Genomic DNA, 19,826 nt, shown 5'->3' on the forward strand with positions numbered 1-19,826 from the left:
TTTTTGTTAGTGATGCGCATGTACAAGGACTTTTCTTGGTTAAGCTTCATCTCCCAACGATCGCACCAGCTAGAAACTGCATTAAGACTTTCGTTCAGAACAACTTGGTCCCTAGTAGAGTTAATATCCTTGAACAATAGACAGTCGTCCGCAAATAAACGAATACTCACGCTTTTATCTATACAAAAAGTGAGGTCATTAATAAAAATTGAAAAAAGAAGAGGGCCAAGGACACTCCCTTGCGGAACACCCGAAATTACAGGAAGAGGATCAGAATGGTGACCGACTACATCGACGAATTGTTTTCGCATTTGAAGATAAGCTGAAATCCATTGAACAACTGTGCTGGGAAGGCCAATCTCATTTAGTTTGTATATAAGACCGGAATGAGGAACTCTGTCGAAGGCTTTGCTAAAATCAAGGAAGATGACGTCGACTTGACCAGGCCTATCTACTATAGAAGCAAAAGAATGACTAGTTGAAATGAGCTGAGTAGTAGTAGAAAGTCCCTTTCGGAACCCATGCTGAAAAGGCGAGATTATTTCATGTTTATCGAGGAAATCATTGATGTAATTAGAAATTATATGTTCCAGTAGTTTGCACGAAGAGCTGGTAAGTGAAATTGGGCGATAATTTGTTACCATCGTACGGTCTCCTTTTTTAAAAACGGGTACAACCCGAGCAATTCGCCAATCTGAGGGAACAACGCCGCATGAAAATGACATCTGGAAGATAACAACAAGGAATCTAGAAGTTGCGGAGCCTCCTCGACTTTGGGCCGCTCATTCAGCGAGGCGGTGGCGCATTCCCCCGACTATTTAACCTTCGAGCAAAGTAAAGCAAAGCAATGGCCGCGCGGTCTGTTTGGAAGCTGAACTTAATTGCCGCCGCGACCGTCCGATGCGCACAACGGTTGCGGGGCTCGGGGGGTGCCGTGTCTATAAAAATTAATGTGTCGACGAAAAGTCTGTCCACCTTCCGTTGGTAATGGAAGGCGTAGATGAAGCATCTGCGAAACGATGAACCCTACCGTGAGTACGGGTTTCCACGGTGCGTGATTGCAGACGAACGCACAGTTGCCGGTGAATCGGGGACTCAGTGAGTAAAGACAAATCGCGTGACATAGTTGTGTCAGCACCTCGCGAGCCCGCGATTCATCACACGCTGGCAAATATGTCGCGACCCATATATCAATTGTTGTTAAACGCCTCTGACGGCGCCGTCAGAATACCGCGAGCAACAATTAATCAAGCACTTTTGATAAACATTGTGCGCAAAGAAAGTACCAACGGCCGGGAAATAAGGCGCTTTTGATGGAACCGAAGTGAAACATAAATCTTCTGACGACCATTAGACCACCTCTGACAGCCCATCAAGAGTGTCCAACAGACCATTAGGCGCCGTCAGGAACTTCTGACGGACCATCTAAACGCATCTGATGGTCTATCAGGACAGTCGGATGGTGCGTCAAGAATGGGCTGATGGTCCATCAGACTTTCTTGATGGTCCATCAGACCTTCTTGATGGTCCATCAGACCTTCTTGATGGTCCATCAGACCTTCTTGATGGTCCATCAGGAAGCCTGATGGGCCATCAAAGAAGCCTAATGGTCCATCAGCACAGCCGGATGGTGCGTCAAGAATGGGCTGATGGTCCATCAGACTTTCTTGATGGTCCATCAGACCTTCTTGATGGTCCATCAGGAAGCCTGATGGGCCATCAAAGAAGTCTAATGGTCCATCAGGAAAGTCAGATGGTCCGTCAGGAATGGGCTGATGGTTCATCAGGAGTGGGCTGATGGTCCATCAGACTTCTTTGATGGTCCATCAGGAAACCTGATGGACCATCAGAAAAGTCTGATGGACCATCAAGAAACTCTGATGGTCCATCAGGAAAACCTGATGGTCTTTTCGATCGGGAAGGAAAGCAGGAAAGGATGAGATGGGGCGAGAGGGTCCATCTCGAACCGCGACGATCGGTGGCGACTCGCAAGAGCGCATGTGCTGCGTTTTCGCGTGGCGAAGGATAAGGCAGGAGGAAAGGCGGAAGCGTTTGCAGACGATAGACACTTCGTCAGCTCCTCGCAGTTCCTCTTGCAAACGCTGCCCCTAAACCACGGTGTAGGAAGGCCCTTTAGGTGTGGAGACTCCTCTCCTCGCCCCGTCGGAGCGGCGAACACATCACGTCTCCTCCTTTCCTATGTTTTCTCCGCCTGCCCCTAGAGGGCGCCAAAACGCTCAGGCCGTTCGGTCGCCGGCCCTCCGCCGGAACGTGGGCTAAGTCACCCATTGCTTACACCGCCTCTAATTGTTTCCAACCTTTTTTAAATTTTTTTTCAATGGTGAACCGAGCGTAAAAGAAATGTAAAAACCAAAGATCCAAAGCCAAACATTAGAATGAATGCGCCGACTGCTCTCCAGTCTGGGGAAACGTAAACATTTTAGAGAAAGAAAACAACGACATGAAAATATTAGTAAACGAGATGATCAGGATAAAGACGTCTGCCGAATGGATCAGTCATATGCTCGGTCGTTGTTCTCTCCAAATTGAAGGAGCCTCGTAGGGGATTATCTTCCATACGGTAGACGCAGACACAACAGACTGCCCATCTGTTCAGGGTCGGATTCTGTCTGGCGTTCTCGTGGAATGCAGACGCCTCCGCGGAAGGCAGACGCTTCTCCGGTTTCGGTCGAACGTGCAAAAGGATGGCATGAAAATGCGGCAGGACTGCAAAGGAAAAAAACCGAGATGCAAAGAAGCAGTCTCGAGAAAAGAAAAAAGGGTCCCGACTGTGCGACTCGTAATGTGGAAAAGAACTCCAAAAGCAGCTATAGTGTGCCATACATTAAACAATGTTTTAACCGCGGTTTTTTTACAGCGATTTTTTTAAAGTTCGTAATGATATTATTATTATACTTATATCAGAAGTGCCATTAATAAAACCGGTTTGCTTTACTGGACGAGTGTGGTTACTATAAACCTTTGCTGCAATCTGCTACATGCAAATGTAAGTGTACTAACAAATTGAACCTTTCAAAGAATATTGCTTTTATTACCTCTGCGTCCAAAATGTGTGAGTTCGTGCCAATTCGGCCAGCAGTTCAATTTAGCAAGACTCAAAGGCTGCCTTAAAATGTAAAAGAATAATCGCGTTAGCTGCCCCACATGTTGAAAAAAAAACATTTTTGTTTTTTTAGTAGTCCAGTCGAATCAACGGTAATTTGCGAACCCGATATATACATATATATATATATTTAGAAAAGTCATGTGAACGGTGCTTAAAGCAATTCAGTTCTTTATTATCCTTTAACAAGGTTTGTGTTAATCATTCTTTATTTTTGTGCATTTTTTTTTCTTTCGGTCGCACTCAAGTTTTCGTTTACCTGCGCTACGATCAGAGTTTATTCATTTTACAAACGCTTCCCGACGTTACTATTGCACTACTGAGGAAACAAACGACGGAATGTAAGCTAGGCTAGAAATTATCTACGGGAGAGGGATATTTCTTTTTCACTCGTAGACCGCCGCGTCGGCTCGTATTAGGGAGTTACTCTTGTTTGTCCGTCTCCCATTTTTTGGGTTATGAAAACTTCAGTGTGCTGAGAGAGATGATAGTTGAATGGCCTCACCTACATACCACATCGTACGCGAACCCGTAGCCACCGGAAAGCAAGATGCACGCCGAGCAGGCAGCTAGCACAGGCGGCCCGGTGCGCTGGCGGATGGCCTGAAACTTACGGCGCCATCTGGGGGTGGCTCCGTGAAGCCAAGCGCGCGGGGTGTCATTATCTGGTCGCGGCGGAGAGCGGAATCTCCATACCTAAAGAGCCTTCCTACACCGTGCTCTAAACCACGTGACCCCGCTCGAGCAGAAGGAAACTCTTTGTGGCTCTCTATCACCGAGACCGCTGGTCCGCCAGGCCGTCGATGCTTTGGCGAAGCAGGGCTTTTCCGATTTGCGGATGCCGGGAATGTCCGTGCCTCCGCGACTCTGCGCCTTGACGCACGCATTAGCCAAAAACTCGACGAGAAATTAAAGGGACACTGACACCCCCGCTCCCCCCATTTTTTTGAGCGCAGCCCTTAGGCGCCCGTTTCCGGCTTGAGCGGCGTCGTCGTCGCCGTCGCCGTTGCTGTCGCCGCCGGCGTAACCACGACCCCCCCCCCCCCCCCCCCCCCCGAGGACCTCGGAAGGACCTCGGGTTCCTTCGGGAGGACCTCGGGAGGACCTCCGGAGGACCCGGGTACCTTCGGTAACCTCGGGGAGGGGGGGGGGTCATGTGACCCCCCCCCCTCCCTGCAAAATTTGTTTTTTTCTGTAGACTTTTTGATACGTACTTTAGCTGTTTAATATGTTATATCGCACAGTCATCCCTCCTCTCGCAAAAATTGGGGCAGTTAGTTGGACGACAACGCGCTGTACATCCAACTAAAGTTTTCGGGTGCCGTATGTGTGACAAGGGGTGTAAGACTATGCCCTCTTTTTGGAGTGTATTTACATCAATGCTTGTGCAAGGACCCTTTGTGTTACAGATAGGATTTAGTTCATACCCACTATCACATTGGAGGAAAAGACGGGCTGTCTCAAGGGCGCCGCCTCGCCACGGAGCAAGTGTGTCGGTTTGTTTCCATTTCGGACAAACGCCGTGAGGTGGCGCGCTATGATGGGAGCTCAAGGAACCGTCCTTGTTCGAACGCAAGTTTTTAAAAAAGCGAGGCCCTCGACCGCGCTTGATTACGGCGCCCCAACCCGACAGTGGCTCTGGACGCGCGACCATTCGAAAACGTCACTACGCAGAGGGTTCAATGGGGTACAGTCTTTTGGGCGAAACTTTACAAAGCGTCGGGAATCAGTCTGTTTCCCACCACATGAAGTTCGAGTTGCCCGGCTTACCATAATCAGAAACATAACAATCATACGTATCAAGATCAAGGGCTCATTCTAGTCACGACATATTTTTTGCCTTTGTTGTGAGCTTTTGCTCTAGTAATGTGATATTGTTTGTCTTCAGTATGTATCGTAACAGTGCTACATCTACGGCTTGCAAACATGGCCATGTAATAATGCGAGGGATGTTTTTTTTTCTTTCTCTTCAGTCTCCGACGAGCCTCGTCGGAGACTGAAGAGAAAGAAAAAAAAAAGACATGCCTCGTTTATTACATTACAGTTGGGAAAAAGCAAACAAGAGGGGTTGAATACAATTGATACACATCAAATTTAGATACAAACTGCTGATACTTCTCCGTGCAATCACCGCATATATTTAGGTAATTATTATTACGTGGTACAATTGTTTTAATGTTCTCCTTAAGAAAGGTTACCAACTGGATTCTTAGCAATTCCTTTACGCGTTCCACAAGACCGTCGGTCGTCATAGGTGCTCTTGCCTGACCCCCATCATGAGGTGCGTAAATTCGTCTTCGTCAAAATAATATACAGTTTTCTCTATTCCCATTGCGTGTCCGTGGCGACTCACGCTCTCGTCGGCGCGGGACGGAATGACTGAACCCAGGCGCAAGTTTATCGGATTGAAGGCACTCAAACGTCTGTTCCGTTTCATGATAAGTGCCTAAATCTGGGGCGTGATTTTATGAAGGAGTAGCTACAGGATGTTCCTTAACTTAGTGTATGCTAAAACATATTTTTTATCAATCTTGGTTTTTTCATTAAGTTTATTGCAAGTGAAACAAAAATGCACACAAAAAAGAGCCCTTGTGTTTGCTAAACCTACTACGAAACCGTTTACTAAAGCGCTTACTAAAATAAGTCGCGTGTCAACGTTCTCGCAGAGCATGGATGTAGTCGATCATCGCGTTAATACACGATAGGCAGCGAAAACCGAAATGGAGGTAAACAACGACCCGCGAAAATGCCACCTGGCATATTCGCGGAAGGATGTTATTCTTCAAGATTAGCTTTTACCCCCTCACCCCCCCCCCCCCCCCCCCCGTCCATCCGTTAGCATTTTTCCAAGTGAAAAGCTATGGAAACTCCCGCGTAGTTAGTTTCCAAAGAAACGAAGCCCTCCGCGTCCCCCCACCCTCCTCCTCTTTCTTCTCCTTAGACTTTCAACCCCACTTGAGTCCCCCCTCTCGTCCCGCCTTCGACCAACCCGTTTAATCCTTATGTTTGGATTGGAGTAGACTTCCTTGGAGCCGCAGTGCATTCACCGTCGAGATGGCGGTTCCTCCTATGGCAAACTAATCAAGGGGTTCCTATTTATAGTGAAGTAAATTGGAGTCCTTCCAATTAGCGAGGGTCGGCGCCTGGCTGAACAACTCCTTTCCCTCGGGGTAAGAGGGCACTCGTTGTTATGCTGATTGAGTCCGAGACGGAAGCAACCGAACGGGACGCCAACGCGCACACATAAAGGCACCTCAAGGCCGCGCTTCCACCGCTCGTATATACAAAAGTCATGCCGTGTTCGCTCCACACATGATGGTGGAATCATTTGCGGGCTCGCGTCAATCAAACCATGTTTGCTTCATAGATATATGTATGCTGCAAACATGCCTGCAGATATTTCTTGTATGGCCAACCATAGTATCTTCATACTCACAAAGCCTGACAGTTCGACAACGGAGCCATAGAGTGCCCGGTCGCAGATTTTGAGCGTGAGGACCTGGTATCACAGAGCATCAAGGAGCCATTTCTCGGGAAACCTGGACGTCAGCGCACAGCTTTTGCAGCGGCAAGGCCCCGAAACACACTTGTTCGCCCGGGAGAAGTGTCTTTCGGCGTCTCGCCGCAGCGGGGCGCCAGTCAATTCAATTCAATGTTTATTTGATAAGTTGAAGAGTTTGGTCCCCTATCCTGGGACCGGCTACTTCAGATCAACTAATGTACAGTATGAATGACGTATAACATCGAAATATAAAATCATAACACCATGAATAATACTCTCGGTTGCCGTACACGCACAAAAAAAAATACACGGTGAGAGAAGCGATTACGCAATAAAAACATATGTACATATGTACAATAGATTACTGTAACATAGTAATAAACTTACTATAAAAAACGCAGTTATCTTTTAAGGGCGCGTTGTGCGTGTTTTGACCTTCGTATGATACCTAATATCTGTAAACTATCTTTGTGTCAGTAAAAAAATCACGTGGCTGTCCTTCCATCCGTTGTCTGCCGCTCTACCTTATCCATTTCGCCGGCCGCTGCTCGTAGCGATCTGCCAGGCTTTGTCAGTATATAGGAGGTTGTGGGCCAACGTAACATGACCGTCGGACAAGGAAGACACACATCTCAAACTGTGTTTTCAAAATCTCTTCTACGTTGGAACCACGTGACTCTCTACTTCATCGCATGCGATAGAAATATCGACGCGCATCTTAACGTACTGAATAGCCAGCACTTTCATGGACCAGCACTCTGTGGGACCGTTCACCTATTAGTAGGGTGTGTATTTTCCGGTTTTAACCGAAAACACCGATAAACATCCGTCGGTGACGAAAATATAAGATCGGTTAAAACCGAAAAACACCGGTGGTTGGATATTTTCACCCTGGTTAAAACCGAAAGACACCGGTCGTTGCATGTTTCCGACATAGCGAAACCATTTTCCCATAGAGGTTCGTCAAACGTGTTATGTCGTGGATCCTGCATTCTTCCAGTGTTTCTACATGGCTTGCGCGTGGAATCAGCCCGCCCTCCTTTCTGGGGGTCAAAAGCGTCTAGTGAACGCAGTGGAAGCTGAGCTCTCACACGCCTTTCCCCTATTGTGTCTCCCATGGCCCCCTTTTGTGGAAAAATGAACGCAGTGGAGGGTAGGCTCTCACGTGCCCTTTCCCCATTATGTCTGGCCAAGTGATGTCGGTGCAAGCCATGTATTCAGAGGTTGCTGTGGTTCCTGGAAGACACTACCAACGTCCGTGTCGTACAGGAGTGTGCGTTTTCATAATTGCGGGTTGTGAACCACAAGGAACGTGCTGGCATGACGGATGCAAGCCTCTCGAAGTATGCTTGCATCTACTATAATGACCAAGTGTGAGAAATAGATGCTTCCTAGAGAAGAAGTGTATGAAATATGTGAATAAATGTTAGCACTCTGTCTGTGATCAATAGCATTTTTTTCCACCGATAATCACCGATTTTAGCCTAGTCGTGAGACGTTCCACCGAAATACACCGATGTTTTGAAAATAAATAAACACCGAAAAACATCCGCCGATTTTTCTCACAAATAAACTCCGGAAAGTACACACCCTACCTATAAATAGGTTTCACGTGGCGCACTCTCATGGACACTACTAGCTATAACACGGCAGCCGTGGCAGTTCCGTACGCCCAGCGCCCCGTGGCAGGCGCGCTCCAAAACACCGCGCCTACCCCCCCCCCCCCCCCCCCCCCCACCACATGCGGCTGAATTACCCTTCTGTAGCAGCGTGGCGCTGCAAGTCACGGCGCACCACGGCGCATCGGCTGTGCGCACCCCGGTCACGGATGTCACGTGACAAGCGCCTATAAGTATAGCACGGTCAATAAAGAAGCCCTCTTTGCCCGTTGGAATGTCGTCTGCTCAAGTTATCACATTGGCGACGAGGATGACAACGCACCCGCGCTGCCCAGCGGAAGCGTCGCAGACGGCAGCAGACGAGCACCATACGAGCGGGGCCAACTGAACGGACAGCGACAGCCAAAGCAGCGCAGTCATCGCATCTCAAGCGGGCGACGGACGGAGCGGACACGACGGACGGAAGCCAGCAACCGATAAGTACACCGTCGGTTTGCCGAAATATGGCACCTCTTGGAAAGCTTGACGAATACGACGAAAAACAACAGAATTTTGACACGTATTTAGAGCGTTTCGAGCACTTCGTTAGCGCAAACGACATCAAACCAGAAAAGAAGCTAGCGGTGTTCTTGACCGTTATAGGACCTCGAGCTTACGAAGTTCTGAAAAGCTTGGTCGTACCGGCAGTACCGGGAGATAAGTCGTTCGAAGAAGTGAAAGTTTTGCTGAAAAACCACTATAGCCCGAAGAGCTCGGTCATAGCGGAAAGGTGCAAATTCAACAGACGTGTACAAGAGGAACAGGAGAGCGTTGAAGATTTCATTGTAGCGCTAAAGCATTTGGCAAGGAAGTGTGACTTTGGCCAGTTTCTGCAAGATTCTCTGAGGGACAGGCTTGTGGCGGGAATACGGCGCGAAGAAACGCAACGTGCGCTATTCGCCGAAGAAAGCTTAACCTTCGAAAGGGCATGCAAGATCTCATTGGATCAAGAGCAGGCGGCACGACAGACAGCGTTACTACACGCCGGAAGCAAAGACGCGTCGTTGAACGAGATAAGAGCGAACCAGAAAGATAACGTCAATAAGCGTGACGTTCGAAAACACAAGCAAAGCAAGAAGTCTTGCGAAAGATGTGGAAGGGCGCATGCGGCAAGCAAATGTTGGTACAAGAATGCTACGTGTCACAAGTGTGGCAAGTTAGGCCATTTGCAAAAAGTGTGCTCGAACGAGAAAAAGGGACCCAAGAACGCGAATGCAGTGGACTGCTCGGAGGACGATTCAGAACTGGACGTCTATCACTGCCTTAACACGGTGCGTTCGGGTTATGAAGTGAAAGTCAATGTTGAAGGGGCGGACGTTTTCATGCAAATTGATACAGGAGCGGCTGTAACAATTGTTCCTGAAAGTGTTGCGAAAACCGTGTTCCCTTATGTCAAGTGTGAGCCATCTCGGGTAAACCTAAAAACGTACACGGGTGAACGAATCCCGGTAAAAGGGCAATGTGACGTTTCCGTCACATACGAAAACCAGACTTTGAAACTGCCCGTTATCGTCGTCGATAACCAAGGCAAGAAATTGCCGTTGCTCATGGGGCGGAACTGGCTTGAGAGGCTCAGACTTGATTGGAAAAGCGTCATGTCACTGGAGCATGTAACTGATTCACACCGAATAGAAGCGCTGCGTAACAAGTTCCCGACAGTATTTTCTAATCAGTCTAGTGTCACGAACAACTATCAAGCGAAGATAGTTCTAAAACAAGATTGTACGCCGGTTTTTTGCAAGGCGAGACCGGTGCCTTACGCGTTACGCGATAAGGTTGGAGAAGAGCTGGACAGGCTAGAGAAGAGCGGGGTTTTACGCCGCGTAAGTCACAGTGAGTGGGCGACTCCGGTAGTTGTAATTCACAAGAAAGATGGATCACTCAGGTTGTGCGGGGATTACAAGGTAACGATCAACCCTGTACTAAAAACCGACCATTACCCACTGCCGCGACCTGAAGATCTGTACACTGCCATCGCAGGTGGCAAAGTGTTTTGCGTGCTGGATCTTTCTGCTGCGTATCAGCAGGTACCGCTGGCTGCCGAGTCCAAACCACTTTTGACTATAAACACGCACATGGGGTTGTTTCAGTTCCAACGCCTACCGTTTGGTGTGGCCAGTGCGCCAGCCATTTTTCAGTCCTTCATGGACGAGGTGCTTAAAGGCATACCTCATGTGGGATGCTACATTGATGACGTCATCGTGTCTGGAAAGGACACCCAGGACTGTCAAAAGACGCTGGAATGCGTCTTGCGTCGACTTCGTGACTACAATGTCACTTTGAAAACGGACAAGTGCCGTTTTTTCCAAAGCTCGGTGACCTACCTGGGTCACACGGTGAGTGCCGATGGCATTTACCCGACAGAAGCAATGACAAAGGCTATCACAGAAGCGCCCGAGCCCACCTGCGTAACGGAACTGAAGGCGTATTTGGGGATGCTAAACTTTTACGCTAAGTTTCTCAAGAATGTTTCGTGCGTAGCTGAACCGCTTTATCGGTTGTTGAAAAAAGGTGAAAAGTGGTCGTGGACTCGGAAGTGCAGCGAGGCCTTTGCTGCTACGAAGCAGTTGCTCGTAAACAGCCAGGTTCTTACGTTCTACGACGTAGACAAGCCAATTGCATTGCTGTGTGATGCTTCATCGTACGGGATTGGTGCTGTCATTTTTCATGTAACACCAGAAGGGGAAGAGCGCCCAGTGGCGTTCGCGTCGCGAACGCTCACGTCAGCGGAAAAGAACTATGCGCAGTGCGAGCGAGAAGCGCTAGCTCTGATGTTTGGTCTGAAAAGGTTCCATCGCTACCTGTATGGTAGGGAGTTCACTCTCTATACAGACCATCAGCCACTGCTTGGGATACTGGGGCACGATAAGCCTGTACCTACGCTAGCGGCAGCTCGAATGCAAAGATGGGCAATGATTCTTGCAGCCTATAGGTACAAACTCAAGTACCGTAAAGGAAAAGATGTCGAGGTGGCTGATGCTCTGTCTAGACTCCCACGACCGATGACAACAGCTGACGACCCTGCTGAGTGTCTTTTGTTGTTTGACAGTACTCCCTTGACCGCGGAAGACGTAGCTAGAGCTACAAAACGTGACTTGACCTTGTCTCGCGTAGCTAACTACGTTCTGAACGGATGGCCTGCCCAAAGTAGCGAAGAGCTAAAACCGTACCATGTACGACGTGACGAGTTGTCATTTGAGCAAGGCTGCGTCACCTGGGGCTCAAGGGTGATTGTACCTGAAAAGCTGCAGTCACAGGTTTTGGCACTGTTGCATGAGGACCATCCAGGTGCTAGCCGCATGAAAATGCTTGCCAGAAGTTTTGTATGGTGGCCAGGGCTAGACCTAGAAATCGAGAGCTACGTACGACAGTGTCGCGTATGTCAGTCTTTTCAGAACGCTGCTCCACCTGTACCGTTACAGCCATGGAGCTATCCAACTAAGCCGTGGCAACGAGTACACGTGGATTTTGCTGCTAAAGAAGGCCATGTCTTCCTAGTACTGGTGGATGCTTTCTCGAAATGGATCGAAGTGTGGTCCATGTCTTCCACCACTACTGGTAAAACACTCGACAAATTGCGAAGTGTATTTGCGGCTTATGGGCTACCAGAGGTACTGGTGAGTGATAACGGACCTCAGTTTGTTTCAGATGAGTTCTCTGAGTTTATGAGGGTGAATGGCATCAAGCACGTTAAGACGCCACCCTATCATGCTGCCTCCAACGGCGCAGCAGAGCGTCTCGTGCAGACCACAAAAAAAACTCTGCTGAAGCAATTGTTAGACGAGAAACAGAGAGGCAAGAAACACTCTTTGCTCGAGCGTTTGGATAGCTTTTTACTGAGCTATCGAAACACCCCAAACAGTACCACTGGTCGCACTCCAGCCGAGCTGTTTTTGAAGCGACAGCCACGAGTGAAACTTTCTTTGCTTAAACCCGATTTTGTAAAAGCCATGCAAAACAAACAGCAGCACCTGAAGGAACAGAGTGATGCGTCGCGAGGTGCTAACCGGTCTTTTGTTGTGGGTGATACTGTGTTGGTCAAAACGGTGCGAGGCGAGCTAGTGTCATGGGAAGAAGGTGTGGTGACTCAAGTCGTCAGTCCTGTGACATATTTAGTGAAAGTGGCGCAGGTTGTGCGGTTCACACACGCCGACCACATCCGAGACCGCCTTGCAAGCCCGACGTCCCTTGCTGCACCGCCTACGCCGGAGGAGCCTACGCTCCCAGATGTTCCGGTGCCTCGAGAAACCCAGCCGATGGTGCCACAAGTTGCTTCTGCTGCTATGCCAGCGGACTCTCAAGCCGGCAGTCAACAAGCTACACGGACGCGTCAGCAGCCGCTTCCACCACCGAGTTCCACAAGTGCGCCAGTGACGACACCGGAGCCTTGTACTGAGGCACCGACTTCCAGAAGAAGTACGCGAGTGCGGCGTCCACCGGACAGGTACAAACCGGAGGACTTCCGAAGCTGATGTGAGGGGGAAGGAATGTAGCAGCGTGGCGCTGCAAGTCACGGCGCACCACGGCGCATCGGCTGTGCGCACCCCGGTCACGGATGTCACGTGACAAGCGCCTATAAGTATAGCACGGTCAATAAAGAAGCCCTCTTTGCCCGTTGGAATGTCGTCTGCTCAAGTTATCACACCTTCCAGGTTGCGATCACGTCCTTGCCGGTTCGACTTCTAGGTGCTAAGCAGACGCCGCCAAAGCGCTTGCCGACGTTTTTTCGGCTTTTGTGGGTGTCTCTTTCGGATACGATAATTCCCCTGACTCACGGAAACAAGTCAGCCAAAACAAAAACAACAACAACAAAGGGGACATACCTAAAGGCCCTCGAGGTGTTCGCGTTTGTCTTGCAAGTAGCGTCTAATTGTCCCGGTCCAGGGTAAAACCGTTGGCGAAAAAATCAGTGCACAACGATGAAAGGAATGAAGCTATATTACACAAAGCAAGACGAAGGAAGAGCACTAAGAAACTAATACAAGTGTACAAAAGTTATCAATAGTCTCACGCATTCGTATGCACTCGACGATCTGGTGCTCGTTCTGGGGTGTTGATGGTACAGCCCAGATCGGTCAGGTCAGGCCGAAGAAGACGACGACGAAACCGCTGCTGGTAACCCTTTTCGTGTCTCTGAATTTTCCTTACGTAGCCGATAAATTGGGTGTCTAAACAGTACATTCGGCGGTTAACAACTCACAGAACGACATAGGATCTTCGTGCGCAAATGACCTCCTGAGGGGAGGCCAGGACATCAACAAATATGACCTCGAACATCGAGTCATTGAACGCTCCCATGTCCATCGACATGGATGAAGCTCAGGCAAGCACATCGACGATCATCAAAGACGGCTATGAGATTCCGCCCATACACTACGCCGCTGATACAATGAGCAGTTCCTCATCGACAATCGTGTCTACTAACGACGAGTTGCACTCCGACGACGGTGACTACGAGGTCGTTCATGGCAAGAAAAGACGAAAGACAAGCCAGAGCTCAGCATCGCATTCTAAAGAGAAGACCAACCTACAAGTCGGATTCACCGTACTGTGCATGCCAACTGACACCAGTAAGGTTGCATCGCTCAGCAAATTTAAACTGACTGACTACCTGAACAACGTCGCACCAGACATGGTTAGTGTAGTTCGTATCAACAAAGCTCGTAATATCGTTGCGGTTGACGTTAAAAAGCCTGCACTCAAAGCCGAACTCCTGAAGCTAACCAAGCTATGCGCACTGGCGGTGCGTGCTTTTCTACCTAGCGACCACACAAATTGCTATGGCGTCCTGCGAGACATCGACCCTGACTGCACAGAGACCGACATAAAAACGCGACTACAGTCAGTCACCTCCATAACAAAAGTGAAGCGCCTTGGCAAAACATCACCCGTTGTGCGAGTGTCGTTCGCAACAAAAGTAGCTCCTCAACATGTCAATGTCGGTCTTGTAAGAAGGGAAGTAATTCCCTACCGAGCACGCCCCTTGCAGTGCTACAGGTATCACAAATTCGGCCACATCGCAGCTGCCTGCGCAGAAGAAACCCAGTTATGTTCTCGGTGTGGACAATCCCACAAAGACAAGTGCGAAGCAAACCCGTGCTGCGTCAACTGTCACGGAAATCACGCCTCCAACGCACCTGAGTGCCCAGTGAGCGCAAGGGAGGCAGAAGTAGCGAGGTACAAGTTAGAGCACAACACCACATTTCGTGAGGCAAAAAGTGCTGTGCATGCAAAAAGACAGGCAAACAAAACAACGAATTCAAACAACATACAAGAATCTAGCGCCTCCGTCAACAATACTCTGCCTCTGACTCCTCAAGACTTCCCCCCTCTCGAAGACGTAGAGAGCACGCCTGCAAGTCTAGTCACCGCTAAATGTACCGCAACAACTACAGTGCCAATTTCTAGGAAACCTTCGTTTTGGGACAAACCACACATCAAAAACATCACTTCACATAAGACCTCCAACGTGCACATGACGGGACCCAACCAAGAAAGTGGAACAAAGACTGACTCTGTGTTTAAAGCCATAATCCCACTTATGTTCAGTGCTTAGACATGAGGAAGATACATAGAAAGGGGGGACGGACAACGTTGTCCGTTGTCCGTCCCCCCTTTCTATGTATCTTCCTCATGTCTAATTACCGTTACCAACACGCTCGTTTTGTTCTCAATTTCTTCAGTGCTCTTCGCAAGATACTGGCCACAACGTCAGAGACATCAACACTTCATCAAGTGATCAAAGCCGTCCTCACAGTAGAACCCATTATTGCAATGCTATGCTAGAGCGTTTCCAAGAAAGCCTTACTTGACAGTACAGATATTTTCTTCACTGTAACTCGAAAGCTAAATGGCACCGAACAGATGAGCCAGATGATATTGAAAGTGAGTCTGTTGCAATGGAGTGGAAGGAACCCTGTTCATCACAAGCTCTCTACACATTTATATGGTATACGCTTCGTAAAACGCTTTCATCAGATAATTTAAGGCACAAACACCTCATACACCAGTATGAATCACAGATCTCAAAGCTGCAGGACAGCAATTTTCCACCATTCGCCTGCCCACACCAACTCATCCACGATGGGAGACATTAATAGGAGGACCACCAAGCATCTTCAACCCCTCTCCTGCTCAGTTTTTCAATGGAACTGTAACGGATTGAGAATGCGACTCCCTGAGCTCCGCAAACACCTATTGGACAACGCCCACAATGCAGTAGCTCTCCAAGAACCACGAATGTCAGCCGGCGACATGCGCATTGCGGATCATGTAGTGTACGCCAGCAAACCATATGTGGCAAGAGGGTTTCCGCGGGCAGCACTACTAGTGCGTCGAGAGTTGCCGCAAAGTGAGGTGGACCTCAATGATTTATGCACTGAGAGTGCGGAGTTTGTGGCGGTGACGGTGGAATGGAGAAGACGTCCACTCACCATCGTCTCGGTATACGTGGCCCCTAACGCACCCTGGGACACCCATGTACTTGCGGACATTCGAGTCCGAGCCAAGGGAGACCTTATAGTAGCCAGAGACTTCAATGCGTACTCGCAGTCTTGGGGAGACAAGCAAGACTCCCCACGGGGACGGGAGCTACAGGCGACGGTCGAAGCACTTGACCTGAAGAACATCACAAGGGAGAGCCAGACGTTTATCCGCCCTGGAGTGACGGGAAGCGTGATTGATCTCACCTTCACAACTTGGTCCCTGAGGCTCAGTGCAACCCCTCAGGCGGACAGCTGGGGGAGTGATCACCTTCCAATTGTCATTCGAAGACCGCCAAAAGTCCCCCTTAGGACTTCCCAGATAGTCGACTGGGACCACTACAGGACACTGCGTGGAGAAGCACTAGAGGGGGGATTTCCCTTCAATTCAGAAACACTGTCGTGCGTCCTCAAAGAAGCCACCCGTGAAGTCAGCGTGCCATTAACACATCCTAACCCTGACCTCGAATGGCTTAAACTCCGAGCGAGAAGACGGCGAGCCCAGCGAAAGTCATGGGTCACCGGAAAACCGGAGGATATCCTGGCCTATAGGCGACTGGATGCCAGATTCAGGAAACACGGGAAGAAACTGGCGCTCCGACAATGGCGTCTCAAGCGTAGTACTCTAGACAGGCCACCCGGAGGAAGCCGGGCTTGGAGGATGTCGAGAACACTGGCGGGCCGCCCGATTCCCCGAAACCCAGTCCTAGGAATGGCCGTGGCCATGAACCTACGACCAACGGACATGGTAGAACTCCTCGCGGATACTTTCACTAAAGTTCCGCTGGTACTGACAGTGGGACCGCCCCCCGAGAATTGGGACAAGTTCCGTCATCCCACGGCACCTCTGATGCAACAACCGGACACCGACTTTACTCTGCACGAGCTGCACTACGTCCTTGATTCCCTTCCCAGACACCGCGCGTCACCAGGACCAGATGGAGTCACCAACCAGACCCTGAGAAACGTCAACGAGTCGGCACTCCCAGCGATGCTAGCTCTCATCAACAAAGTGCCAGACTCCTGGAGGGTAGCAACAACGATACCACTGCTGAAGCCCGGCAATCCCCAAGACCAGCTAAGCTCATACAGGCCTATCTCCTTGACATCATGCCTCGGGAAAGTGATGGAGCGCATGGTGCTACGCCGTCTTGTTTACCACCTACAAGGGGCAAGGGCTTTACCGGACTGTTTTTCGGGATTCCGGCACCATCGAAGCACAGTAGATGCAATGGGAGATATCGTCAGCTCACTGGAAGAGGCAAAAGCGCAGGATTGGTCAGCGGTGGCCGTCTTTCTGGACGTCCGCAAAGCCTTTGATGCCCTCCCCCACAAGGCCGTCATACCAGCTCTACGCCGTTTCGGGGTAAACGGACGTCCACTGAAATACATTTGTGCGTTTCTTAGCGAACGCACTATGTGTGTAAAGGCAGGCAACGCGGTGAGCAACCCCCGGGAAATCATCCGAGGAGTTCCCCAAGGGAGCGTTGTTAGCCCACTACTCTTTGCTCTGGCCATCGCGTCACTCCCAGCGGCGGCAAGGTTTGGAGAAGAGCCGGCGTACCCTATCAGCATGGCCGCTTATGCAGACGACGTGGCACTCTGGTCCACTGCCCCCAGCTACAGAAGGCAACGTATGGTATGCGCTCTCCAGCGAGCCCTGACAAATGCAGTGTATCGTCTCCACCAACTGGGCTTGGCAATATCAGCCGAAAAAACGATTGAGCTGTGCTACGCTCCAAAGAGTCCAAGCAAGTTCATGCCCACACTACGCATTGGGGACACTCCAGTGAAACTGGCGAAAACGGCCACATATCTTGGCGTCACGTTGGACTCAAGGCTATCGTGAGGCCCAGCAATGAGGGAAGTTCTTCAAAAGATGCGAACCCATACAAACATCCTCCGGATGCTCGGCGGAACTTATTGGGGAACCTCATCTCACATGATGCTGCAACTGTATAGGGGGCTCATCCTGGCCCGCCTATTGTATGCCCTACCTCTCGCCATACTCAGTGCCAACCAGCTCAAAAACTTTGAACAAGCGCAACGCGTGGCACTCAGGATTTGCCTCGGGGTTCCCCGCACAGCCTCGTCTCGACATACGCTCACAGAATCCAGGATTAACTCTGTAGAGAACATCATGCAAGAACGGGCGCTGGGTCATCTGACTCGAATGAGCAACTGCGACTCGACCATCACGCTCCTAATGAGGATCGCCGAGCGCGCTGAATCAAGACTAGGAGCGCACCTCTGCACTCTTGGTGACATAGCTGGCACACCAGGACCACTCGCTCGACTCCCAGAGCTGCACAAAGATCCCCACCCCCTGCGGATCAGCCTTCATATCCCTGGGTTGCGGTCCAAGAAGAACGTAGCAGTGGTCGTAGCAAGGCAGCTCACGGAAGACCACTTAGTTACCCAGAACGACGGGTGGACCCGAGTGTACACCGACGGATCAGTGGACCCCTCCGGAGGCACAGCAACAGCAGCGGCTTTCTTCGAGGGAGCGGCTCTGGGTACCAGTGAGCGCTTGGATCACCAGGCATCCTCCACCACGGCAGAGCTAGCAGCCATACGGCTCGCCCTCTGGGGTATTCGGACAGGCTGCACACAGGCTTTACGCTGGGTCATCCTGAGCGACTCAAGATCAGCCCTCGAGCTGCTATCTAGGCTCGAACGGGCAACGCCCCTGGCCCGTTCAATCGCGCAGGATGCGGTCGAGCTTCAGCAAGAAGGCAACGACATTGCCTTCCAATGGCTCCCGAGCCACTGTGGCATTAGAGGCAATGAAGTCGTTGATTTTCTAGCGGTGCGGGCTCACAAGGACCCCGAGTGCCCCCTTTCAACCGTTCCCCGCTTCTCAGACGCAAAGCTCCTTGTGAGAAGAGCCATCGCACTACAGCATCCGGACCCCGTAGTGGTGGCGGGTGCCTTCCCAGCTCGGGTACCGCGCGGCTTCGACCGCCAAACTGCCGCAGTAATGCACAGATTACGGACCGGAAGCGCCTTCACCCCGGCGTGGATAAGTCGCTTCAGACTCAATGTTGACCCCATATGCAAGACCTGCGAGGAAACGGCCGACGCCGAACATCTCCTCTTGCACCGCAGTGATCACGAAGAGGAGCGCACCAACCTACGTGATGCTTTTTCCGGCATAGGGCTACCTAGTACCAACTTGGAAGAACTCCTGCGTCCAAGAGCCTCACGAGCTACTACGGACAAGGCACTCAAGAGTGTAGTCAGCTTCCTGAGGAACGCGGAACTCCTCGAGATCCTCTAAGGCTTCCAGGAGATTTGGGTTGCTTGCAGCTCCTGGGGCTCTTAGAGATCTTACATCCAGAGGTTTTCGGGAGTTCCAGGAATCGCAATTCTGTATCAAAATCCGTAGGAAAGTCAACACTCTGAAGAAATCCTCTTCCCCCTTCCCCCTCTCTCCTCCTCTATCTCTTTTTTTCCTTAATTCCCTTTCCCAGCGACAGTGACAAGTGCGCCCAGAGCGTAACTAACAACAACGTCAATTTCCTAATAAACATCGCTTCAACAACAACAACGGTCAGGTCAGTTTGCGTCTGTGAAATACCCGGTGGTGGTCTCTTTTCGTGTCACTGACGGGATTCGCTGCCACTGGTTTTTGTCACCATCGAATCTCTCACTCGTAAGTTCATTTTCACCCTTTTGGTTGCACGGGTCGCTGCTGAGAGTCCCACGCCATCGTCGAGTCAATGTCGAGGTCCCCTTTCTTCCTCTTCGGTGGTTTCCGAGCCTTCCCCTGGTCATCGCCGAAGTCCCTTCAGTGGCTTGGGGGCACGATATTGAAGCTGCGCCTCTCTTCGGATCGTCGCCGAAATCTCGGCTCCGCTGCCTCTGATAATCTTTCTTCTCTCGCCTCTTGTCCGCTTCTTCGTCCTTTCGGACTAGCAGTCCATGAAGCAATAGCACCGTCGGCAATCTGGGCGGCAGGATGGAGTGTCCCAGCGGTGCTGGAGCGTGGCCAGCCGCTGGTGCACTTGCCCCGGAGCGATGCCGAGGTCCAATCCTTGTGCAGAATGACCGCCTGCCGT

General features: G+C 50.4%; 2 protein-coding genes across 2 annotated transcripts; both read left to right on the forward strand.

Moving 5' to 3' along the window:
- The first annotated feature begins 8,748 nt into the window (after positions 1-8,748).
- Positions 8,749-12,832, forward strand: LOC115328527 (uncharacterized protein K02A2.6-like). The gene is made up of 2 exons (XM_040220097.1): positions 8,749-10,188; positions 12,415-12,832. The coding sequence occupies exons 1-2, from the start codon at positions 8,749-8,751 to the stop codon at positions 12,754-12,756; spliced, it is 1,782 nt and encodes a 593-aa protein (XP_040076031.1). The 3' UTR covers positions 12,757-12,832.
- A 4,791-nt stretch (positions 12,833-17,623) lies between these two features.
- On the forward strand, positions 17,624-19,045 carry LOC120848140. Its single transcript, XM_040220098.1, has one exon. It carries the CDS (start codon positions 17,624-17,626, stop codon positions 19,043-19,045), a length of 1,422 nt encoding a protein of 473 aa, XP_040076032.1.
- The last annotated feature ends 781 nt before the right edge of the window (positions 19,046-19,826 follow it).

The sequence above is a fragment of the Ixodes scapularis genome, unplaced genomic scaffold (genome assembly GCF_016920785.2).
Source record: "Ixodes scapularis isolate PalLabHiFi unplaced genomic scaffold, ASM1692078v2 PGA_scaffold44__24_contigs__length_19508400, whole genome shotgun sequence".
NCBI classification, from domain to species: Eukaryota; Metazoa; Arthropoda; class Arachnida; order Ixodida; family Ixodidae; genus Ixodes; species Ixodes scapularis.

Bases quoted from the DNA above. Each gene is read 5' to 3' on its own strand.
- LOC120848140 (XM_040220098.1), top strand. From the start codon at position 17,624: ATGAGGGAAGTTCTTCAAAAGATGCGAACCCATACAAACATCCTCCGG.
- LOC115328527 (XM_040220097.1), top strand. From the start codon at position 8,749: ATGGCACCTCTTGGAAAGCTTGACGAATACGACGAAAAACAACAGAAT. The intron at 10,189-12,414 runs GTAACGATCAAC...AAAGTGGCGCAG, and splicing joins GGTTGTGCGGGGATTACAAG to GTTGTGCGGTTCACACACGC.